Here is a 26,414-nt window from a genome sequence, read left to right on the forward strand (position 1 = left end):
TGGTCAAATACTAGAATACAGAGTCAACTCTCAGCAATAATTATGACTGGATGCCACGTGTCACACTTCTAGTGGTTCTGTAATCGTTCTGTCAGGAACTTCATTTTCTTTAACAAGATATTGAAGCTCTGTTTAGAAATTATCCATATGAATGTATCACAAAGATAGATGATAAAATAACGTACCCGTGATTATTATGTCTTAAAGTGGGGGACAATTTCGAGAAAGACCAGCATAATCTCAGTCTTGCAAATAATAGAAAGACAACGAGCTAGGAGAATTTAACAAAATCATCGATGTAGAATTTTCTTGAACCGCAACCGTGTTCTCCATAACTTACTGAAGGCAAGCTCCTGCCGTATGCACGTTCAATCCGCATTCTGATTTTCTTGATCATGGGACTCACCAGTCCTATAATCTTTAAATTTTTCACCAGTCCCATCACATCAGCCTCACATCATCATCAAATGTTTCACCAATCCCATCATCTTCAAATGTTTCACCAGTACCGGTCGCAACGTACTACTGTTTCACCAGTACACTTTACATGAAAAATATATTATATTTTTTTCCTCATCCTCTTGTAATCAACTGTGCAAAACTCGAGTTTATGATAACTGTGCAAAACTCGAGTTTATGAGATCATAAACTCGAGCTATCACATTACACTATCACATGATAATCTAGAAGAACAGAATAATTGTAGTGAGTCATTTGAAGAAATAAAAAATACCATAAAAAAACTGAAATTATTGAAGGATGTCGACATAATGTGTGCCTTTACAAATTAGGGTTTAGAGTTGTAATAAAAAAGTGTTCTAGGTATTCAATTGTATTCGGATTCTATTACCTATTGTGTACCTTGTAACTCCCTATATAAAGGGCTCCTATTATCAATAATAAACATAATTACAATTCTCCTATAACACGTTATCAGCATGATACTCTAACCCTAGCAGAAAAAAAAAAAAAAAAAAAAAAAAAAAAAAACCTAAAAACCCTAAAACAACAAATTTGCCGCAGCTTTCCAAAACCCTAGCCACAGCCTCTCTGCTCCTCCTGCCGCAAGTCTGCAGCCCCTGCTGCCTTCCTGCTGCTCCTGCCTCAAGCCTGCAGCCCTTGCTGTCCAAAACTGCTGCTTGCTGCTGCAAAAGCTGCTGCTTCCTGCTGTCCAAACTGCTGCTTGCTGCTGCCCAAACTACTGCCGAACCTGCTGCTGCTGCAGTTTGATGCCGCTGCTTGCTGCCACTTGTTACTGCTGCTGCCGCAACACGCCTGCTTCAACATGCGCGTGTTCTCAAGCCCAAAATCATCACATAAGTTTTTGTAATTAAAGTTGCTGCTTTATTGTATTTAAATTCCCTTTATTTTCTGCAGAATATTGGAATATATGTTGCCAAATAGTTTTGAGTGTTTAACAAAGCGGAATTGTGGGGATTCACGCTTAACGAACTAAAAGTGTTCGTATGAACTAAGAGTGTTCATAATGTTTGGACTAAGAGGGTCCACAAGCATCAAATTGTGACCAAATTAAAACATCATTGTTTGGTCTAATCCAAAAGAGATTATTGGAAATTGATTTCTTAGTAGCATAGCTCGGAAATCTTATTGTTTAGTTTTCGTGGAAGTTTAACTCTGAAACTAATATATCTTCTATTCTTATTTTCAGGATGTCGAATGAACCTGTACTCGACTTTCCCATGCTTGACTCAACAGGCTCGGATTACCACAGTTGGGTAACCGATGTTGAGAACCATCTCACTTCAAAGTGAATATTACCCATAATCCAATCACCTAACCCGGATCTTGTGTTCGTGCAAACACCTACAAAGCATGCTCAAGCAGTTATCTTGATGCGACGCCATATGGACAAGGCACTCAGATTGGAGTATATGTTGATCAAGAATGCAAGAGAGCTATGGGTAGCGCTAGAAGAGCGCTTTGGCAATGTCCAAGATTCCCTACTTCCTGACTTAAAGGTTCAATGGAACAAGCTGCGCTTTTCTGATTTCAAGTCTGTTGCTGAATATAATTCAGAAGCTCTTCGCATACAGTCCATATTGAGGTTTTGTGGACAACCTGTCACAGAGCAAGAGCTAATTGAGAAAACTCTCTCCACCTTCCCCGTTTCAGCCATTGTGGTATCAAAGCAATACCGTACTGAAGTCAATGCTGGACGGATCACGAGGTTTCATCAGCTTATCAATGTTATATATGTAGCTGAGAAACATGATAACATACTCGTGAGAAATTATAATTCAAGGCCCATTGGAACTAAGAGCGTTCATGAGGCAAATTATAATGCACCCAAAGGAGGGCGCAAGGAGCGGTACCCTAAGAATGAGGGACATGAAGGACGTATGGGCCCATATAACAGCTCTAACCAGGAAGGAAACTGAAAGTTTGGTGTAGATACACGTGGTGGTAATGCCACACGTGGGACAGGGGGTCGTGGTATCTCTAGCCGTGGTGGTGGCACCAACCCTCTTAGGGAAAGCCCGCAACGTGCACAACATGCATCTCAATTAAAGGGAGGCAACCACAATGATGTGTGTCATCGATGTGGATCAATTGAGCATTGGTTTAAGCAATGCAAGGCAAGCGAGCAACTAGCTGCAAGATACAAGGCATACAGGGACCTGAGGGAGCAAGAAGTGTACCTTGCAGAAGAAGAAGAAGATAGTGGAGATGTCAATCTCACCATAGAGGACTTCAAAGCTGAAGATAAAGTGCACAAGGATGCAGCAGACTTTGATTATATTAGTCCTTTTATTTTTCCAAGAACTTTTGTAATGGCAATATGCCTTAGTCAATAAATGACAATTGCATTAACTTTTTCTTATGTGGCGGACCCAATAAAATGTGATGTCTAGGAAAGTCATTGAGATTTTTAGTACTTAAGAGAGTCTCGCTCCACCAACATCTCTCTCTACTTTCCTGGTCATATTTGATTGGAATTACCAAACGGATAGAGTGACTACAATGTGTCTTAGTTTGATTTTATTTTGGATTAGATTTTGGAAACTTTGATGTAATCATTGGCTATTAATAAAGTGTCAATTCTTTTACTTAATGTCTTGGACATACCTTAATTAGAACTTTATTATATAAGAGCCAATGGTTTTCATGTGAAAACACATTATGAGAATGGACAGAGTTCTTTTGCATCACCTCTAATAACTACGGACATAAACGAGTATTAGAGAAACTTATGTGTCGCTCTAGTGGGTTGTATGCAACCATTATTCGAGTTATTGAATCCAACCATGTCATGAGAGACGACTTATGGGATTCTGACACATATAGCCTTTGACATGATGATCCGTGTATTAAAGACTTTACACTGACATCCATTTTCAGAATGAAGAAAAGTAAGAACCAAGAATTGGTTCGAGGAGCTGTACATGAGCCTCATGGCGCCATGATTGTGCAAAGACCAGCCACACATGGCATGCGCCGCCTATCCCCTGCAGCAAATACATGGCATTGACGCCATAACCCCTTATTCAACTCCTCTCCCTACTTATCAAGTCCATTGTGACATTGTGGCTTAACCAAAACCTTCATTGGTTGATTATAAGGCCGATGTTTCGTTCTGTAAAGCATGTTATTTAGGATTGAGACCATCCTATGCAAAGGAGATTGAGAAAATAATTCCATTCTCACAAAGAATCTAAGGGAATTCTGTGGATTTGATCAACCAACCTGCGGACCGTATAGATGTTTTATGGTGTTGGTTGATACACAAACACGCTGGTCCCGTGTTGTGCCATTATCCACTCATAATGCTGCTTATACTACACTCCTAGCACATAACATATGGCTACGGGCTCACTACCCAGATCATCTCATTCAGTCAATTTGACCTGATAATGCTAGAGAGTTTACATCGAAAATTTTCGATGACTATTGCATATCATTGGGTATTGATATCTACACACCCAATTGGTCTAGCGGAAAAGCCACCATTAAAAGACTACGATGGTAGCCCGGACTTTGGTAATGCGCACCAATATTTCCGCTTGGGTTATGCAATATCGCATGCAGCTATGCTCATTCATCTACGACTTATAGTATCCACTCAACTTTTATTTGCGTTACAGGTAGTGACTAGGTTCGAGTCTAAATATCTCATACTTATGCATATTTGAGTACGCGGTTTATGTGCCAATTATGCTACCACAGCGCATCAACATGAGTCATTGCAATGAATGCATATATATATATATATATATATATATATATTTGTGTTGGCCATAGTCCTCCAACTATAAGTCCGTTACGTAAGACCCTTGACAGGCGATCTCTATTTCGCTGGATTTGCAAATTATCACTTTGATGAGACAGTCTTCCTGTCGTTAGAGTGAAATTAGAACGTCAATGTTCAACAAGAATGACAGGAATTGTAGTGGTCTGTCCCCACTATGTCTCATCTTGATCCCCTAAAAGTGACGAGATCACATATACCTGCTGCAAACATGCCTGCAAGGATTGATGTCCCCACAAGAGGACATGGTGCCACCCAGAGAAGATGTACGGCAACACCACCATGGATGGTGGTATGGTGACGCCACAAAGGTGGCATAATGGCGTCATAGGCCATGGGTTCCGCTAGAGAGAGTAGGAGACCCATAGGTTCGATGGATTCTCGCCCTAAGAAGAGAGCGAGTTTGGCACAACTTGATCCATTGATCATTGATACTCAAAATCCGTTTCATGAGAATATTTTGGATTGTGGTTATGTCCAAGAGACATCGTTGGGGGACGCCTCAATGTTAGAACCAATTCCTGAGAATATAGAGATCTCTATGAATTACACTAGTGTACATGAGGACATGGAATTGTTGAGACGTGACATCAAACCTTACTCCGTTGAAGGAATGCCAACGTAGAGAAAATTGGCCTAAACGGAAAGATGCGATCCAGGTTGAATTGGATTCACTAACGAAGAGGAAGGATTTCGGGCCTGAGATGTTAACACCTTCTAACATAAAACCTATTGACATTAATAGGTCTTCGTTAGATAGCGTGATGAGAAAAAGAGATGGTAATCTCGCTTTATGGCACAAGGTTTCTCACAACGCCCTGGAATCGACTACAAGAAGACATATTCTCTCGTAATGGATGTCATTGCACTCCACTACCATGTCAGTTTGGTAGTTTCCAAATAACTGAACATGCAGCTTACGAATGTGGTCACTACGTATCTCTATGGGGATCTAGATATGGAATATAATGAAGGTTCTTGTGGACTTCATTTATCCAAGTCAAGTGGCTCTAAACCACAGAGCGTATTTGCAACGAGGTTCAAATGCTCACTAAAATGACTACTTGATTGGGAAGAGATATGATAAACTATGCCCACACGTTTCCATGACAAGTTCCGGATTTGCAATTGTCGCGGTTTATGTTGATAAACATAATTGGAACCCTTGAGAGTTAAGGGAAACCGCTGAACACCTGAAATCCGAGTTTGAAAGGAAGGACCTTGGGAGAACACAGTTTTATCTAGATTCAGAACTTGTACACCGTGTCAATAGATTCTTAGACATTTTTGATAAAGTCAAAGATGCACCATGGTCGTCCGTAGTCTTGACCCTAAAAGGGATACCATTCGTCCCAGGGATGATGACGAAAACGTGTTAATAGCAAAAGTGCTTACTTATGTACAATAGGCGCATTATTGTACTTAGCACAATACAAGGCCGGACAACTCAATTATTATGAACTTGTTGGCTAAATATAGCCCCGCACCAACGCAACGCCATTAGATTGGTATAAAGACAATCTTTCGATATTTGAGAGGTACGATTGATATGGGCTTGTTCTATCCCTACAGAGAGAAAAGAAATGACGGAAGTGTGGGATCGGACCCCACAAGGCAAAATGCCACCTTCCATGCTCCTCCTCCCCTCCATCAAAATGACAACAAGCACTTCTAAATATTGAAGTGAACCAAATCCGATCAGAGGATAATGTAGCGGACTTAGTTACTAAGTCGTTACCAAAATCCACCTTCGAGAAACATGTGAAGAGTATCGGATTGAGAAAGTTATCCAAACTCCCATGATTGTGGCAACCAGGGGGAGGCATGATGTCTACATGTTCGATCTCGAAGAGTGAAGGACGTGTTGTGCTCTTTTTGTCCTTCGGCCAGGGTTATTTTTGTCTCATAGGGTTTTTGTTACCTAGCAAGGTTTTTAATGAGGCAACAATCAAAGCGTCATCACCAAGTTTGAGCGGCACAAGGGGGAGTGTTGAAGGATGTCGACATAATGTGTGCATTTACAAACTAGGGTTTAGAGTTGTAATAGGAAAGTGTTCTAGGTATTCAATTGTATTCGGATTCTATTACCTATTGTGTACCTTGTAACTCCTATATAAAGGGCTCATATTATCAATAATAAACACAATTACAATTCTCCTATAACAGAAACAGCCACCCTCTTATTTCTCTTCAGTTAAGGTTATTGTCCGGTTGACAAGCCTATTAGTCAAGTTGTCCAACCGAAGACCTTTTCATCTAGAGATGACGAGAGCTACATCAAGTCACCCTCAACTACAACTTGACCTAATATACTACGATTGCAAACTAGGCCTGGGCACGGTCCCAGCCCGGCACCTAATTTGCAAGGCCTGGGACCGAGCCTAAATTTTTCAGGTCGGGCTCAAATTTCATTTTTAAGTTTTAGGGACCGGAAAGGCCCTGACCGAAAAAAACCAGGATGGTCCTCAGGTCTTTTCGGGCCCAAAAGACTTAAAAGAACAAAAACAAAAAAAACAAAACAAAACAAACACATCTGTTCTCAGATCTAGAACATATCTTGCTTCAAACCGATTCCTCCACCCTCCAAACTTCCAAAGCCACCTAACCACCACCATTGAGAGAGAGAGAGAGAGAGAGAGAGAGAGAGAGAGAGAGAGAGAGAGAGATGTTTTGGGGTTGAGTAACAGAGAAAAACTAGAGAGAGAGAGAGATTTTGGGGTTGAGTAACGACAGAAGAAGAATTAGGAATTTCTCTACAATTGATCTAATGGGGAAGGACCGAAGGAGAGCTAGGGAGAGAAGGGAGAAGAAAAGAAAAAAGACAATGGAGGCGTTTGGGAAAAGAAGAAGAAGATAAGAACTTCAGAAGAGAGAAGAAAAAAATGAAAAAGAAAGAGGGGCGGGAAAACTGAAAAGAAAGAAGAAGAGAAGAAAGAGAAGAAGAGAGAGTCAGAAAGATGAGGGGTGGGACCCGGAGAGAATTAGAGTAGAGAAGAAGAATGTGGAGAGATAAGGAGGAAAAGAAAAGTTAAGAGAAGAAATAGAAGAAGAGAGAGTCATAAAGAGGAGGGATGGGACCCGGGGAGAATTAGAGTAGAGAAGAAGAACATGGAGAGAGGAGGAAAAGAAAAGTTGATTGGAAAACTAATAAAATATATAAAAAATATTTGTTAATTATTAGTCGGGCCCAACGGGCTTTATTGTATTTCAAAACCTCAGACCAAGACCGGACCAGACCGGATTTGAGCCTGTTCGGACCGGACTGGAGAATGTTACCAAATTTTTTTTGCAAACCCGAACCAAACCGGGCTGTCCGGGCCGGTTTTTCAGACTTACGGGTTTTTTCGCCCATCTCTATTAATGCAAACTAAGCCTTAAAAGCAAAGTCCTCGCTCTGATAGTCCGATGAGTCCGATACCACTGCAGTTTTGTCGTATTTAGTATGTACGTGTACAATCCGACGAGCCTTTTTCTTACGTAGATTAACTAACTATTGAGGTTTTAAGGTGAACCTTCTAATCCTCCAAGTTGCACCCATTTGAAAATAGAAGATTGAAGCTGGGATATAGGATATAGGATACTTTTGATTCTTTCTCTGTATCCTGTCGTGGAATTACCAGTTTCTTCATCTTCTTCAGACAATCGAGAATGCTGCCTTTTGTTTCATTAAAAAAAAAAAATCTCAGAAAATTTGAATTTTCAGTTCTAAAAAAAGAATACATGAAAAATACATGCTGCTGCACAGCCTCTACCCTTTGCCGAAGTTGGCCGGCCACTCAATTTCCACTAACATCCTTCTTTAATCTCTATCCAGCCAGTCCAAACTACCTTTCTAAAACTTGCTTAACTAGCTAATTACCATCTAAGAAAATTGTAACGCACCTAACCATATATATGTTGATTCCAATCTTTAAGCCTCCTGATTAGAGCTGAGAGAACTTGTTGATGGACACCATTTCAGTTCTATTTAAACTGTCCTGCGCATTTGCGTTACCACAAACACCCGATCCCACTGCAGTCGACCTCTACGTACCATAGCAACATTTATTCAGAAGCTTTTGCTTTCAAAACAAGGAAACAATATTCAAGCGGAAGACTAAAAATGACATTACATATTTAAAAAGTATGTAAACTGTGTAGTACACAGATTTACAATCTAATTTCTACTCACCTAGAGACAAAACAACCTAACTAATTTGAAAACCAGGCATTTCGGGAAACACCTTTTATTCCATTAACTATGAAGGAACAGGAAAACTATAGCACGGAGTTGATCATCCTATGTTGAATCTGATACACATGGTACGGTACAAACAACAAAAAGCACACATTATTCCATCATTCCATCTGCGTCGATGAAATGGATAATATTCCTGAAAGCTGTTTAAGATCAAACAAAGGAACGTCAAGTTAGCATCTCGTCAGAAACAAGGTCCGCAAGGAAATTCCATTTTTTATCATGATACGCAACACACGAAGCCATATTATCACATGATACATGTAGACTGTGTGTGTGTGTATTTTTGTATATCATATCTTGAAGCCCAATTCCAATGTATAAACACAAAAGATTATTAAATTTAAAACAAAAAAAGAGAGAAAAGTAAAGGAAAAGAAAAGAACAAAGCTTCAGTCTGTGCCACATATGTACTGGCATTTGTCAGTTGAGAGCTCATGACAAGGGCAACCTTTGTTTAAAATAATGGTAGTCATACCAGAAACAAATAAGAATTTGAGAGCTTTATATTATCATGCAGAGAAAAAAGCAGTGCTTATGCACAATCACAACAAATGTGAAAAGCGAGTTCCCAGATTGATAGCAGCGTAATTATATATTATTTATATCAAATTCCTTTACATTTTCATTGTTAGTTCTTGATATTTTCTAGTTATTTACTTTGTTTATATGTTTTGTAGGTATTTTAGAGCAAAGACGAAGAAAAGAAGAAAAAGAGGGATTGAAAGCCAAAATCAGCAAATCTGTCTGTGCAGATCAGTCAACTTCGACAGAGTATTGAGAGCAGCTCAGGAAGATCCAGATAATGTTCTTTATATTGATGGAAGGCCTCGGATGTCTAGTTTCCAGAGCTTTACACGGTTCATGAATATGATTTTTTTAGAAGAAGTTATGACCGATTTAGTATAAGGAGGTCAGACTGCACGCGAATCTGAGTCCAAACAAGGAAAAATTGTCTCCTAGAGCTATAAGGGAAGAGGAATTAAAAGTCCTTCTTTAATTAGAGATCAAATTCCTTAGTTCTTAGAGGAGAAGAAGTCTTGACGCAATAACTATATAAAAAGGAGTCTAGGGCATCATTATAGACATCTTTGGACGCGCAACATCGGTGCATTGCCGCCATTCTCTCCTCCATCTCTTTTTATGTTTTATTTTATTTATTTTATGTATTGCTACTAGTTTTTGATAGTTAGGGGCTGCCTAAGCCCTAACCATGTGTAAACTAAGATTTTGGCGTTAATTCTATAGTTTCTTGGATATTGAATGTTTGTTAATTCATTGGGTTTATCATTGATAAATTTTGGTTTTGTTTATTATGGTTGCAAACATAGTAAGCATGCTAGGATTTTATTGCTATGATTTCGTGTTTAGATCGTCATGTCAAGTATGCCATCTAGAGTAGCACATGAGTGACTTGAGCCCCATTCATATGAATTAACATCTAGGTAGATTAGGACAACATCAGTACCGAAATTGCCTAGCTTTATTCACAACCTTTTTGTTCTTAATGACTTTTGACTTGAGAGATGTGCGAGAACATCACTCTAATGGGAAGATAAAAAAATTACGAAAAACCTTGTGGGAAGCAATATCCAGGTCCTTGTTCTTTTTTATTTGTGTCCAAATCTCCTGTGCATAATGAGAAAATTCTGAGGCAGGCAGAACACCCGTTCGGTCACCACCCGCAAGCCCTCCGGGGGAGGTAGAATTGATAAATCGTTGCTTCAATTGAGAAACCTGCATTTAAGGAATGTAAGAAAGAATGGAAAACTCATGGTTCATCTTAGCTCGGCGTATATGTTATATATACTAGAAATTGCCTACACCTGATAGGTGTGAGAGTAGTGGGTAGTCATGCTTAGAGTAGGTTTCAAAACCAGTAATCTTATCTATATTATTATTAAAAGAAGAAGCTTTGTTAGCCTTTTTACATTTTCAACCCTCAAAGATTAAAATATTATGCATAACATTTTATTCATCAGGGACAAAAGTGTCAAAACATAATAAACAAAATAAAAAACTAATTAAAAAATTTTCCTAAAACTACCCACTCCTAAGCATAACTACCCACTATTCCCACACCCATCGGGTGTAGCCATGTAGGCAATTTCTAGTATATATATACTCTCCCTTTCTTTTTCATTATTAAGAGAAGAGGCTTTGTTAGCAAAAAACTCTTTTTTTTTTACCTTTTCAACCCTCAAAGATTAAAATATCATAGATAACATTTTATTCATCAGGGACAAAAGTGTCAAAACATAATAAACAAAATAAAAAAAAACTAATTAAAAAATTTTCCTAAACTACCCACTCCTAAGCATAACTACCCACTACTCCCACACCCATCGGGTGTAGGCAATTTCTAGTATATATACTCTCTCTCTTTTTCACATAATGTAATTATTTGAACAAAAGAATAGTGTAATTGCTGCTTATCGAGTTCTGATAACGGGCGGTTACCTCCTCTTGAAACTCCTTTTCCTTATCTTCATAACTGGACAAAGCAACTACTTCTACCTTAATATCAAATAAAGTTATAAACAGGCACAATAAGAATTCACTAATTAATGAAAATATTAAAGAACACAGGATATATATATATATATATATATATATATACACTATTATTAAGAGAAGTGGGTTTGTTAGCCAAAATCCAAAATTTTGACATAAATGACCCTAGAAATTTAATAAACTTTGAGAATTAATTAAATCATAAGGACAGTTATGACATTTACAAAATATATTTTTATTCAAAAAATAAATAAAAATATAACCCACAACCCACTTTTCCCTCCCATTATCTCTTCTCTACAATAACCGTTTTCTTTTTTATTTTCAGAAAAAAAATAAATAAATAAATACTTGCACATGCAGAGTATGTGTGGAGAAAGGCTAGTATATATATATCTTATATAATTAAGCCAATTCTTGAGGGAATGGTTAAATTTTTGAAGTACCATATATGTCCTCACATTATACAAATATTAATAAACAAATTATTTCTATATGTGGATAAGATAGTCAATAGACTATATCATATTTGAAAAAATTACAATACATCCCATGAAAAAAAAGAGAAGGTTCTACAAAATTAGGAGATAAATTATTGTAACTTTTTTAATTTAAAAAATAAAAAATAAATAAAAGCCAATTGACATGTGCAGAGCACATGTTAAAGGGCTAGTATATATATATGTGTGTGTGTGTGTGAAGAGATCAAGCTCACAAAGAAAATTTCATCGAGCAGGGTGCTTTCATGGTCTCTGGACTTGGGGACTGCATTCCATATCTGCAGGGCTCAAAATTAAGCTAGAGATACACTGTGGGAGAGGTGGGGTGGGGATTTTAAAAAGAAAAAGAAAAAAAGAACTGATGAAAGTCGAAAACTAAACAGAGCTGATTGAGATAAAATTACCTTTCGTATATCATGTTTTAAGTCAAGTTGGAGAAGTTCAAGCGAGGACTTAAAAACAGTGCGCCACAAACAAGACAAAGCAAACACAAAGCAGTTAGTTTCTTAAAAAGAAGAAAGAAAAACAGTTAATTTTCAAAAGTGTAGCAAAAGAGTGAAAGTGGGTTTGCTAAAATTTCGTTTTACTAAAAGAATTAGTCAAATTAGAAATCGTAACCATTAATTATTTGTAATATATAATTAAAATACGAACAGATTGAATAATTAAATACAAAATTGCACTGTAATTTTATATTTAAATTCCTGAAATTGCACAAAATTCTTAATAGTAGGAGTAGGGATGTGTGTAGGGGAAGAGATAAATATGTACGAGTGCTTTAAGATTAGCTTAAATAGTGAGAGATAGATAAAGAATTTTGTCACAATTAATTAAGCTAGATTAGATGTACCTTTGTTTTATCCCGTAAAATAAATATTAATGTTGTCTTACGGGCAGGGTCAAATGAATGCATCATAACCTTAACCTATCACCAATGAAAATATGTCATTAACCGATAGGCAATAAATGTTGACTTGAAAGTAGAGGTGCAGATTTCACTCATTTTCTTTTTCTTTTCCTTTTCTTTTTTCGTTTGTCAAGAAATTATATAATTAAGCCAATTCTTGAGGGAATGGTTAAATTTTTGAAGTACCATATATGTCCTCACATTATACAAATATTAATAAACAAATTATTTCTATATGTGGATAAGATAGTCAATAGACTATATCATATTTGAAAAAATTACAATACATCCCATGAAAAAAAAGAGAAGGTTCTACAAAATTAGGAGATAAATTATTGTAACTTTTTTAATTTAAAAAATAAAAAATAAATAAAAGCCAATTGACATGTGCAGAGCACATGTTAAAGGGCTAGTATATATATATGTGTGTGTGTGTGTGTGAAGAGATCAAGCTCACAAAGAAAATTTCATCGAGCAGGGTGCTTTCATGGTCTCTGGACTTGGGGACTGCATTCCATATCTGCAGGGCTCAAAATTAAGCTAGAGATACACTGTGGGAGAGGTGGGGTGGGGATTTTAAAAAGAAAAAGAAAAAAAGAACTGATGAAAGTCGAAAACTAAACAGAGCTGATTGAGATAAAATTACCTTTCGTATATCATGTTTTAAGTCAAGTTGGAGAAGTTCAAGCGAGGACTTAAAAACAGTGCGCCACAAACAAGACAAAGCAAACACAAAGCAGTTAGTTTCTTAAAAAGAAGAAAGAAAAACAGTTAATTTTCAAAAGTGTAGCAAAAGAGTGAAAGTGGGTTTGCTAAAATTTCGTTTTACTAAAAGAATTAGTCAAATTAGAAATCGTAACCATTAATTATTTGTAATATATAATTAAAATACGAACAGATTGAATAATTAAATACAAAATTGCACTGTAATTTTATATTTAAATTCCTGAAATTGCACAAAATTCTTAATAGTAGGAGTAGGGATGTGTGTAGGGGAAGAGATAAATATGTACGAGTGCTTTAAGATTAGCTTAAATAGTGAGAGATAGATAAAGAATTTTGTCACAATTAATTAAGCTAGATTAGATGTACCTTTGTTTTATCCCGTAAAATAAATATTAATGTTGTCTTACGGGCAGGGTCAAATGAATGCATCATAACCTTAACCTATCACCAATGAAAATATGTCATTAACCGATAGGCAATAAATGTTGACTTGAAAGTAGAGGTGCAGATTTCACTCATTTTCTTTTTCTTTTCCTTTTCTTTTTTCGTTTGTCAAGAAAATGTATATAGAGGACCTCAAAAATTGTTCTTAGTAAAGGTTTGTTCGCAGCATGCTCTCGTCCAAGATCATGGCACCACCTGCATAGAAAAAGCAAAGTAAGAAAGAAAAATAGAATATCAACCAAGTACTTCCCAGACAAATTACAAATTGACTCACATATTTATTAGTACAATGTCCGAAATAGCGAGTGCAAATAGCGCACTTCGTCTCTCAAATGTATCATCCTGAAAAAGAAAAGCAACAACATTAGTAAATCTGAGAGTTTTAAGTATACATAAATTTATTACAATCCTAAACTCAATATTGTTAAAAGAGTTTTAAGTTTTGGATTATACAATGAGACTTAAATTAAGGATGTATGAATAAAATTTCCCTTAAGATTGTACTTACCTATATTTAGAAGGGATCTTGACCTAATGCCCAAATTTCACACAAAACACTCTCACTCACCCCACTAATAGATTAATATTCCCACACACCCCATTTAAATGTAAAATATCACTTTTAGCCTCAACTCAATTATTAAATTACAACTTCACATTCTCTCTCTCTCTCTCTCTCTCTCTCTCTCTCTCTCTCTCTCTCTCTCTCTCTCATAGATTGCTTCAACCTTCTCTTCCATATCAGCCGGTGATGGAAAACAGTAAGGCTATTAATGGGTCGTGTTGAGTTCGTGTCGGGTCAAGGTTTCTATCGTGTTGAAAATTTAAACTCAAACCCAACTTATTAATTAAATGGGTTACCTATTTCCAACCCGCTTAGTCTGTTTAATAAATAGGTCGTGTCGTGTCGAAAGAAATAAGTCATTTAAGGGTTAACGTTGCCATCCATTTCAACTAAATTAAACGCATAAATTTATTAAATTTATTAAATAATCCACAAGACGAAGAATATAAAAATATATATTTATTGATCTGTCTAGTAGAATGCAGCAGAAGGATATGTAATGGTCATCTTGACATGAGTTAATAAAATCCACATTTCTTTCAAAAATATAAATATATATAATTCATGGATAATTAAATGCAATAATGATGAAGGAAAATATTTGAAGTTGTCCAATTCTAGGATTAAATACTCCCAACATCCAAAATTAACGAGTTATACGAGTTCACTTCGTATTGGCAAGTTGACCCGCGACCAACCTGATTATTAAATGGATCATGACGGGTTGACCCACGGTCGACCAGCATTTTAATCGTGTAGGGTTTTTTTTTTTTTTTTTTTTTTTGCGGATTTCGAGTCGTGTTGGAATTGAAAGCCCCAGAAAACAGGGATGAGCCACCGACTATGGATTCGAGGAATCACAGGTTCCAGGTGATGAGGTCGAGCGGCTTTGTGATGCTTCCTTCGGTGACTGCTGCTACTAATGCAGTCGCTCGGATTCGGATTGCAGCCAAATCTCAGACCTCTGAGGCAATCAATGTTGATCCAAGAGTTCAACCTTCACTTTGAGTGTTAAGTGTATGAGCTTGGACACTAAGCATAATCCTAATTTAGGATTGAAAACTGATATCAGCATACCAACAATCCTAGCAAACATACAAGCAATGTAATGAACCATCAGACAAGATACTCTACCATATTTGAACCACTAGAACAGCCTGAAGCCTGAAGCAATTCTTCACCCTGCTGCAAGCATGCTGGTCCATCATTATGCTACGAGCCAGACAAATATGGAGCAAATGAATCAAGATAAAAATCTTGTCTCCCACTCCTTGTTTGGCATCTATATGCTTGTAGTAGTTTAAATATGTGTTCTCCTTTGTAATCAACGATCTACTTCAATCAAACAAATTTCATTTCTCTTCAGGAGCTTGGTGGTTCACGAAAATTGATCAATTTGTTGAGTCTATGTATCTCCAGTTCCTTGTGAATTTTATCCTTATTGGATTTGATGAGAAGAGGACCCAATTTGTGCTTGTGTGTTTTGATGCAGTTCATGGTTTTGATATGAGTTTTGGTGACTTTGATTTCAGGGCCTTGAGGTGTTAATGTGAAGAAGACAACTCTAGCTTTGCTCATTGGGATCTACAATGAGCCAATGACTCCCAGACAATGCAACATGATTATGGAGAAGCTTGGCAATTATCTGGTTGAGCAGGATGAGTGGAAACACATTTGGTGCTTGAGATTTGAGAAATGATGATTATGGTCTTTGTCTTATTGTCTGTGTACTACTTTTTTTTTTTTGGCGATGGAAGGATTTTAATTCAACAAGAAACAACATTACAAGCGAAAGACCCAAACCGAGCCCAAAGAAAAAGAACAAACAAACAAAGACAAACAGCCCAGCAAGCTTCAACCACAGTGTAGATCGATCAGGAGAGAGATGACGCAGTGACGTCGCCGCCACTAGCCAAACCTAAGGGTGATACAGAAACGTCACCAAATCAATCGGCGAAAACTTGGAGAGACCAACCAAAACAATCCCATACAAAAGAAGCAGCATAGAACCCATCAAAATATCTCCATAACCCAAATCTTTAAACCATACAAAACATCCTCCGAAACAAACAAAGAAACCAACAGAGAAGAAAAAAAATAAATGATCCGCAGAGGGATCAAAGGGACAGATGAGCAAAGACCATGCAGACCCTTGTTGCACTACCGTATTCATCGGATTTACGCGCGATAACGGGACAACCTCGTTTAAAGAGACGATCCAAACGACGCCGACGTCGGAGCTCCGGAGGACCAACGAGCTATCAGTGAAGTGGAGTCTGAAAGGTGAGGAGGATGTGCATCTTGACCAGGAAGAATCAGAGATTTGAGAAATTGAGGAAAAGGAAGGAAAAAGAGAAGAGAGAATTGATGGAAAGGACATGAGAAGGAAGAGGGATGGTAGGGATGGGGAGGATGAGGAAAAAAAGAAAAACAGAGGGTTGATAGGGATGTGTAATCTGGAATTGAAAAATTAGGAAAGGTTGGGAAAAGGGATCTGGGGATGAAAGGAAAACAAAGGCAGAAGGGAAATCATACCGGCCACCGCCTTGGCAGAGAGCTATCGCGAGAAGGGTAGGGAAAAAGCATCACGAAGAGGGAAGGTATCTCCCCCAACTTTCAAGCCAAAGATCCAGATCAAAGAGATCTAGATTTGGCAAGAAAGGGGGGAGGAGGGGGAAAGCTGTGTCGGCTGGGTTTTTTAGAGAGAAGGCAGACTGGCAAAGTTTCTCTCTCTAGGTCGGGAAGTGTCTGTATACTACTTTAACGGATGGTATTGTAAGATTTTAAAGTGAGGTACTTGTTACCACTGGATTTCAGCAGATGGATGTGGCAAATTGATTTAAATAAATATATAAATACTTCAAAAAAATTACAGTAAAAGCAGAAGCCGGATATGGAAATTATTCTATGTATCCAAAGACTGGATCTTGATTCTTTGACAGCTCTTGCATCCTAATTTTAAATCTTTGGGTCAAGAAAAGAAAATGGGGGTTGACCCATGAAGCACAGACCATTGACTCATTGAGTTGGTGGACCACACAAAGTATGGTGCGGGTAACATTATGGATCTATATGCTCCAGTTCATTATGAAAAGGTTCCTATTTCCCATTAAATTTTTTTCCATATAAAAACTCTTCCTCCTTTTTTTGTTGTCTTGGGCTCTTGGCTTCCCTTTTTGTGAATCGAAGATTACAAGCTCTCTCATATTTGGCCAATAAAATTTTTTATTGGAGGTCAATAAACCTCCTAAAACTTTCAAATCAAGAACATTTTTATTTTTCACTAATTATTGACCTCAATAAAAGTTTTACTAGGGGGATCAATAAAACTCCTAAAACTTTCAAAATCAAGAATATTTTCATTTTTAACTGATTATTAACCTGAAAACAACTTTTATTGGGGGTTAATTAAACATAATAAAACTTTTATTGGAATGCAATAAAACTTAATAAATTTTTTATTAGGGAGCAATAACAGCTTTTTTTTTTATTGCGGTTAATAAACCTCCTAAAACCTTTATGAGATCTCCGGCGATCTCCCCGTGAACCTCCAGCGACCTCTCAGGTGATCTTTGACGACCGGCAAGCTCCAATGAGATCTCCGGCGATGGGGAAATAAAAATATATTGAGTTTTATTAGGGGGCAATAAAAGTTTCCGGTGACCTATGAGATATCTGACGACCTTTTTGGGACCTCCAGCCAAATTTCAGAAGAAGTCCAACGCTCGGTGACCAGTGATTGGAGTCCAGCGAAGTCTCCGATGATCTCTCTCTCTCTCTAAGTGACAAAGGGAGAGAGGAAAAAATAGTCCCAAAAATAAATAAAAACAAAAAACAAAAAACTTAATTGGGTATTAGGGGAAAAAATGAGAAATATTATGGATAATGGCATAAGCTTATACTTTTTTTTAGGTAAGTAAAGTTAGTGTAGCTTTTATTCAAAAAAAAAAAGTTAGTGTAGCTCAAATTTCTGTAAATGAACATTTTCCCTATGTTGAATATGGAAAAATGCTTAACTTTTGATTTAATATTTCCAACATGTCTTCAAAATAGTTCATTTTCTTTAAGAAAAAAAAAATTAATATAAACTGCAATTAAGGTCAAAACTTATCCACCTCTAACCTTTATCCAAAAAAAAAAAAAAAAAAATCCACCTTGTAACCATCCCTAAATTCTATCCCATCACTACTAAATCTTCTTTTTATCCCTTAAAAATTCATCAACCATCTTATATTGCAGCGATGAAAAAAAAAATCATAGTTGGTTGCTAGATGTTTCTTTTCTTTTTGATTCGTTTATGACTATATCCAGAGCCTAAGTTGCTCATTAATGAAAATGTGCATTTTTTCATCAAACCTTAAATTCTTATAGGGTCCTTGACCCAAAGCACCAAAATAGACTAAAACTATCCAACTTACCCAAGCAACAAAATTATATTCCCACTATCACAATTTAAGATAAAATGACAATTTTACCCTCGATGTAGTTAATGAATTACAAATACCCCTCCTTCTTATATCTTTCTCTCTCTCCTCCCTCACCGGCGATTTCTTCTGCCTCCTCTCTCTCTCTCTCTCTCTCTCTCTCTCTCTCTCTCTCTCTCTCTCTCTCTCTCTCTCTCTCTCTCTCTCTCTCTCTCTCTCTCTCTCTCTCTCTCTCTCTCTCACGCCAGTGCACGACCTTCAGCTCCGGTCTCTAGTCTAGATGGTCGGCAGCGAGACGAGGCCTACTATGACGTTGACAGAGGTGATACTCGGCGATGGTGCAGATCCAATCAATGTCCTCAAACGCCGTTTCGTCGTTTCGCTGCAAAACAACTCCGAACAGCGCGGCGACGATAGTTTGCCGTTTATGGTCGATGAGTTTCACAGGCTCCGAGTCGAGGAGCTCCGGCTCGAGGTCCGCCGTCACAACGTTTCGATCGTGTAAAAACTCGACGTCCCTCTTTGGATTGAGATATGATGTGAGACTTCTTCGTTTCAATGGTCTTGGAGATCTGAGTGTGTGTGTGTGTGTGTGTGTCTCTTGTGTGTTACAAGTCGTTGGAGCTGAAGGTGAAGAGGATGGAGGAGGAGGACAGAGACTGGAGCTTGAAGGCGGCAGAGGAGGAGCAGTACAGTTAGCAAGGAACACTTGTCCTGGAACCGGCCAATTTTGTCCATGGAGGCCTAGAATGTCTATTTTTCATAACAAACCACCTCCTTCTAATCATGGTACCAATGAACGATAAAAGTCAATACAAGTCACCTAGGAGGTGAATCTCCATATCCAACAAAACTAGGCCACATACTGCAAATTTATTAAGGGGCAATAGACTATTGCCGCCCAATAGACGTCCGATAAAAGTCTATTGGGGGGCAATAGATGTTTTGAATTGATGCAATCTCTTTTTTTTTTTTTCTTTTTCTGTAATCAAAGTATTATTTGTCTAAATTTAGGGAGATTAGTTCTCATTCTGGTGTCTAAAAGTCCTATTTTAGCGGGCAATAGACTTCTATTGGGGGCAATACATGGCTGATAGTCGTCTATTGGGGGCAAAAAAACCTTTCCGGTGAGATTTTCAGCAAATTCCAGTGGGCGACGGCTGGCGACCGGAATCTTGAGAAAGTTGGCCGGATTCCCGTGGCCAGTGACCAGACTCTGGCGAAGTCTCCTATGGTTTCTCTCTCTTCCATTCTCTCTCTCTCTCTCTCTCTCTCTCTCTCTAAGCAACAAAGGGGTGAGGGTAAAATGGTATTAAAATTTAAAAAAAAAAAAAAAGTTTCTATTGGGACCTCCAAATCTGCTCACTTAACCTCACTCTGTTATGAATTATTAAATGACATATATAACCTACTATAAAATGACTATTAGGGACAATAATTATACCAAATTAAAAAATGGTTATATTTATTTTCTCTAAACTTTCAAATTCAATAATATTAGATTGCATTCTTTATTATTTTCCCTATCTATTTTCATTTTCCAATTTCACTACGTACTCATTACATCATTCATATATATATATATATATATATATATTAAGAAATAAAACTATGATTAAGATAAAAATGTATGATATGCATATTGAACGCATATTGGTCAGGGAGAACAAAATAAATTGTATTATGCCCTAAATCTAAATCAATCTATTATATTTGTAAAAAGAAGAAGGAAAAAAAAAGAGCTAGCAAATAAAAATAAATAAAAAAATATTTAAATAATTAATCAGGAGGTACAGAAAATAGAGAAACATTAAGAAAAAATAATTAATCTTGTTTTTTTTAATAGCTAAAAAAGAAAAAGTAAATAAAAAAAATCACATAATAGTTCATGTTATTTTATTTTTATTAATTTTTAAAACTCAATACTTTGTGTTTGATTTTTTTTTTATTGGATAAGAGATTTATATTATTTGATTAAGGAATGGAGATGTAATTAAGATTTATAGAGTAATTAAATCATTGAAATGACTAAGTTTTTTTATTATAAAGATCCTAGTTTGTTTGTAAATTAATTATATGAGTGAGGTTATTTGAGGAACTTTAGTGAGGTTTAATGAGTAAATTTAGTATTTGAAAATTTGATAGGAGGTGTAAAAAGCATAGAGGTCAAGTGAGTAAATTTGGAGGTTCCAATAGCAAAACTCAAAAAAAATAAAATCTTAATGGGATATTAGGGAATACCTCCTTAGAGTGTTTTGGGTAAGTGGAAATAAAAAAAAAACTTAATCGGGTAAGTGGAAAGAAAAATCTCTAAAAATGGGGTACATGGACAAAAACCCATTCTTTTTCCATTAAACATGCATAAACTAATCAATTTTTATGGTAATTCATAAAAGTGGTGTTCAGTTTTTGCTTAACGTTTTAGGTTTTCATTCAACATAATTAATGTTCAATTCTTTTTTAAAAGAAATTACACAACTTTAGGATTTTTCTTACAAACAGTTTTTAGATATGCAAAGAGTGATTCTAGTTGGATCTCCAAATTTGATATTTGGACCTCCAACTTTTTTCAATTATTAATATACTTTGTCAAGTCATATGAAAAGACAAATAAGGACAAAGAGAGAAAACTGAAAAAAAAAAAAATACTCTTCTTAAATTACCTCCCTAAATATAACATTCAATTAAATTGATTTTTTATTTTTTATTTTTCCAAAATCTCCTTATATTGACATATAGTTTTAAAATGGGAGCTTCTATTCATACCTCCAAAATTGGCATTTAGACCTCCCCACTTAATAGACTTCCAACTTACTTTTACAAATAATCAATATGCTATCTACACCTCCTTGCTTTTCCCATAATACCCATTGTCCAAAAATATCAATAATTTTTTTTAGAGTGTTCTATTCATATACATCCAAAATCGGTAGTTAGATCTCCATCAATTTTTGAACATTTCACAATATTATTTTACTCTTGATACGACTAAGCCAAAGAAAAAAAAAACTTTCAGTTGATAGCTCTCTCTCCCTCCCCCCCCCCCCCCCCCCCCCCCCCCTCTCTCTCATTATTGTTGTATTTTGTAGGCATATGCATCTTTAGAGGCCAAGAGCAATTCATTTCTTCAACTTCCTAAGATTCCCTCGTTTCATATATTTGCTCGATGGGAACAGTATGCTCCAATGAATGAGTATGATTTTAAGAGAAGGTGGTCTGTTGGTGTTTTGGTTAGAGAATATTGCATATCTGAAATTGACTTGAGGAACTACAAAGTAAGGAACTGGTCTGTTGATTTCTCTGCTGCTTGGTAAGGATGAAGACCATAACAAAAAAAAAAAGGAAAAAAATGGCATGAGGATGACCATTTGTTGATTTCATACCTCTAAAAGGGAAAAGACTTTTTTCATATATATTTTTTTTCTTTCTCTTTTGTGTCTTTATTGGTAATTTAACATGAGTTGACAAAGTCAATTATCTCTTGAAAAAAGAAAGAGGTCAAAATACTAATTTTGGAGGTATGAATAGAATCTCCCTTTTAAAATTTACCTAAAACAATTAAGTAAAAACAATAATGTCTATACATGGCCCATCATTTAATACAAAAATAAATTCAAAACAATCTAATTTGGAATTTCATTAAATTAAATTCATTGAGTATTATGATATAGTTATTACTCGATCTTCCAACCTAAAACCCTTGAAATTCCTTCTTTTAGCAAATTCAAAATGATTCCAGCAACATATCAAGATCGAGAAAATTAATTGGTGGAGGAGAGACTTACTCATAAAAGAGCAATATCATGTGATTTTGATTCATTCTTCTTCTCATGTTGAAGATAGAGATAAAAAGTAGAGTAACATATTGTTGTATCTTATGTTCAAGGGTGTTTTGGTAAAAATAAGGAGGTCTACTTAGCCTTTTAAGTATTCTAAAAAGTAAATTAGAGGTGTACTAAGTATGGGAGGTCCAAATAGAAAATTTGGAGGTCCAACTAGAACCACCCATATGCAAATGAGTTTGAGTTAAATTGCAAATGACATAAACAAATATGTCATTTACCGGAAAAAAAAAACGTATATATTTTAGATTTTCCTTATGATATGCAAATGACATACGAAATGGATTGCCACATAAAATTTAAATTTTAATAACTTTTATATGTACTGCCTCCTAGATGGCAGCAGTTCGCTTTAACAAAAACTGATTACCTCCCCTCTTTCCCTGCCATCCGTACCCTCCACATCCATGGCCAATGTACAAGGCTCAATACCAGCACATTTAGCTATCCAAATCCCCTTTGTTGTCTGGCACCTGAAATGTATATATCTAGTTATATATACCCCGCACTAGTTACAAAAGCACAAAAGAAAAACGATACTACATCATAACTGAAATGCTCATTAAGCAACCTTCTCTTGTTTATGTCCATCTCAGTGAATCCGGTGCCGAAAAGATGATTCATTAAGGTGCTCTTCCCTGTCATAATTCATAAGCAACCAATCATACATAGCATTAATTCCCCAAAAAGACCATGGTGTTCAACTGTTTACACACACACACACACGTAAATATCGCTAGATTAATTAAGCTTAACTATAGTACTGACTGAAAAAAAGCTTTATGTTTACCGCTACTCTGAGCGCCTATGATGGAGGTGACAACATATGAGGCCCCGCATTCACCAAGCTTCACTTGCTCAACGAAACGGTCAAGCCCAGCATTCTTGAAATCACCGTCAGAGTCGATGATTTGCACGGGGCAGGAATATTCTCCGATTGGTTCCTCCATTCGTACGTACCTACCGGCCCTTCTAAGCTTCAAGAGAAAATTAAGCTGCAGGAACAATAACTGAACCAGTGACCACTACTGACCAGTTAAAAAGAGATACCAGGGGGAAGTGCTATTCCTTATATAGAGAACACAGAGGGAAGTGCTATTCCTATACCACTACTGACCACTTCTCAAATTGCTCGACAACCCATTTTCATATTTGATCGAACGCAGCCCGATCTCTTTATTTCTGATGATTAAAGTGGAGATCCAGCGCACAATTTATTTATTAAAGCACTTCTAAAATTCCAAGCCTTCAAAGCGTAAAGCACAACCTCAACCATAAAAAAGAAAAAGCTGGACAAACGAATAAAGTTGGAAAAGATGCAAAGGGAAATTGAACCGAGGATTAGGATATAGATTGGAGAAAAGACCAACAAGTTGAAGCATAAAAAACTTTAATTTGTTTCAATATCTATCAAAAATGTCCGCCATCATGATATAAAGACTTATCGAATAAAGTTTGAAATTTCCTTAACTATAAAGAAACAACTTGAAGCATAAAAGACATGGTTCAACTTAACCATGAACTTTAATTTGTTTCAGTATCTATCAAAGATGCATGCATTCATGGTTTAAAGACTAATCGAATAAAGTTGGAAATTTCCTTGGCTGTAAAATGCAAGGGGAAACTTGATTACTTTTACCAAATCAAATCTTTTGGAAAGGAGGTCAAATACTTTATTGCTAGATACTAAATTGCTAGCTATTATATGAGAATTTCACCTCTAAGTTTTCTCATTTGACCTCCTTTCAATTTTTTCTCCTTAAATTCTCAAAATTGCCCTCCAATTTTTCTTTTCTTAAGAATAATTTCAAAGGTTAACTTACCCCTGCCACCATCTGTTGCATCCAACTTAAAACGTACTTTTCCAATACAATTGTATGCACAACAAGTTGCTAATCAATGAACTGACTATAGTTAAGTTCTTCACATATTGGTATTTATCATCTTGGAAAGATAATTAATTGATTTTATTTTTGTGAAAGATCTATACATTAGTACCTAAAAACTGAACGGTCGAGATGTAGATATGAGACCGAAAAGTGACCATAAACTCTAACCTCACACTTTAATTTCAGAGCGAGGCCTCGCTCTGGATAAATATTACACACACACACACACGGAGAGGATTAGAGGCGGACGTCCGCACTACCCCATAAGTGCAAACGTTGATACTTCTGTAGCGTTTAGGCGCCGACGGCTGCGCGGGTCTTGCCGGACGGAGGACAGAGGCATCCTAGACAGCTTCACCATGGAGATCAAGGTCAAAAGTTCTAGGCAGCGACCTCACCTGAAACGCTACAGTCGGTGCCTGGCTTCCGCCCACCAGCAAGAAGAAGGTCAAGATCGACCCCTGGCTTCCGTCCGGCAAGACTCGCGCCGCTGTCGGTGCCTAAACGCTGCAGAAGCATCAAAGTCTGCACTTTTGTAGCATTGCGGACGTCCGTCTCAGAACAAGCTTTTATATATATATAATCTTGCTCTGCTAAGGAGGTCCTTAACTTAGCTTAAGGAATGGATTTCCATATTTTGACCACTTTTTTATCACATATTCACATGTTAACCATTCAGTTTTTAGGTATATATGAGTAGATCATCTCTGCAAATTTATAGTCAAATTGATGATTGTTAAGGCATCCAATTAAAACTACAATTTACACAAAGAACCGAATCTGTCCAACCTGAACCGTTCGTGTAAATTGCAATTTTGGATGCTTTAACGATCATCAATTTGGCTGAAAATTTGCAGAGGTGATTTACTTATATATACCTAAAAACTGAACGGCTAAGCTGTGAATATGAGATCCAAAAGTGGTCAAAATATGGAAATTCGTTTCTTAAGCTAAGTTAAGGACTTCTTTAGCAGAGCAAGATTATATATATATATACAAGCCCGATCAAGGGCGGACGTCCACACTACCGCTAAAGTGCGGACGTCGACGCAGCAAGCGGCTTCCAGGCGTCGACAGCAGCGCGGGGCTTGCAGGAGGGAGGCCGGAGGCTTCCCGAACCGTTCTGGGCACCGTTCGAGGTCGGAGGAGGTCAGGCTTGCCGGTTTCTGGGCAGCCACCTCACCTGCAACTGCAAGTTCTGTGCAGCACCGCAAAACCAGTCACCGACGACTCCACCTGACCGTAGACCCCTCCGCACGACCCCTGGCCTCCCTCCGGCAAGCCAAGCCGCGCCATCGCCGCTCGATCGAGGCCGGAGCAGCGACGTCCTCACTTTTTCTGGGTTGCGGATGTCCGTTCTCGAACTGCTCGGTATATATATATATATATATATATATATATATATATATATCCTATCTAGAGTGAGGTTAGGGTTTAGGGTCACTTTTCGGTCTCATTTGCACATCTCGACCGTTCTGTTTTTAGCTACTAATGTATAGATCATCTCTGCAAAATTTCAACCAAATTGATGGTCGTTAAGGCATTGATAAGTGTCTTAAAGCTAGTACGGTTTAGGTTGGACAGATTCAGTTCGTCCACTGGTTTAAGTGAGTTTGATATCTTAAAGATCATCAATTTGGCTGAAATTTTGTATGGATGATCTATACATTAGTACCTAAAAACTGAACGGTCGAGATGTGGATATGAGATGAAAAAGTGACCCTAAACCCTAACCTCGCTCTGAAATTTCAAAGCAAGACCTTGTTTTGGATAAAATATGTATGTATATATATATATATATATATATTTATAGTGCGAGGTTAGAGTTTAGGGTCAGTTTTCGGTCTCATATCCACATCTCGACTGTTCAGTTTTTAGGTACTAAAGTATAGATCATCTATGCAAAATTTCAGCTAAATTGATGATCGTTAAGGTATCGAACTCGCTTAAACCAATGAACGAACCAAATCTACCAACCAGAACCGTACTAGCTTTAAAGTAGTTATCAATGTCTTAACGACCATTAATTTGGCTGAAATTTTGCAGAGATGATCTATACATTAGTACCTAAAAATTAAACGGTCGAGATATGGATATGC

General features: G+C 37.0%; 1 protein-coding gene across 5 annotated transcripts; it reads right to left on the reverse strand.

Moving 5' to 3' along the window:
- Positions 1 to 8,088: 8,088 nt before the first annotated feature.
- Positions 8,089 to 23,749, reverse strand: LOC112166748 (protein ROOT HAIR DEFECTIVE 3 homolog 1). Of its 5 annotated transcripts, none has more exons than XM_040506679.1 (15): positions 23,544 to 23,749; positions 23,217 to 23,421; positions 22,998 to 23,064; positions 22,797 to 22,899; positions 13,870 to 13,937; positions 13,727 to 13,790; positions 13,518 to 13,592; positions 13,072 to 13,119; positions 12,883 to 12,945; positions 12,369 to 12,443; positions 11,923 to 11,970; positions 11,734 to 11,796; positions 10,965 to 11,021; positions 10,080 to 10,241; positions 8,089 to 8,647 (listed from the first exon to the last, which is right to left on the reverse strand). In XM_040506679.1, the coding sequence occupies exons 2-15, from the start codon at positions 23,374 to 23,376 to the stop codon at positions 8,606 to 8,608; spliced, it is 1,095 nt and encodes a 364-aa protein (XP_040362613.1). In that variant the 5' UTR covers positions 23,377 to 23,421; positions 23,544 to 23,749; the 3' UTR covers positions 8,089 to 8,605. The 5 variants fall into 5 exon arrangements, with proteins under 5 accessions (XP_040362613.1, XP_040362612.1, XP_024159417.1 ...); XM_040506678.1 differs by having other exon boundaries at positions 23,534 to 23,749; XM_024303649.2 differs by lacking the exon at positions 11,734 to 11,796 and having other exon boundaries at positions 8,090 to 8,647; positions 23,217 to 23,747.
- Between the last annotated feature and the right edge of the window lie 2,665 nt (positions 23,750 to 26,414).

Source organism: Rosa chinensis, chromosome 5 (genome assembly GCF_002994745.2).
Source record: "Rosa chinensis cultivar Old Blush chromosome 5, RchiOBHm-V2, whole genome shotgun sequence".
Taxonomy (NCBI): Eukaryota; Viridiplantae; Streptophyta; class Magnoliopsida; order Rosales; family Rosaceae; genus Rosa; species Rosa chinensis.

Excerpts from the sequence above, each read along its gene's own strand:
- LOC112166748 (XM_040506679.1), bottom strand. The coding sequence starts at position 23,376 with ATGGAGGAACCAATCGGAGAATATTCCTGCCCCGTGCAAATCATCGAC. Across the intron at positions 13,791-13,869 it reads GACATTGTACTAATAAATAT|GTGGTGCCATGATCTTGGAC; the intron begins GTGAGTCAATTT and ends TTTTCTATGCAG. Across the intron at positions 8,648-10,079 it reads TGGATATTGCTTCCCACAAG|CTTTCAGGAATATTATCCAT; the intron begins GTTTTTCGTAAT and ends GATCTTAAACAG.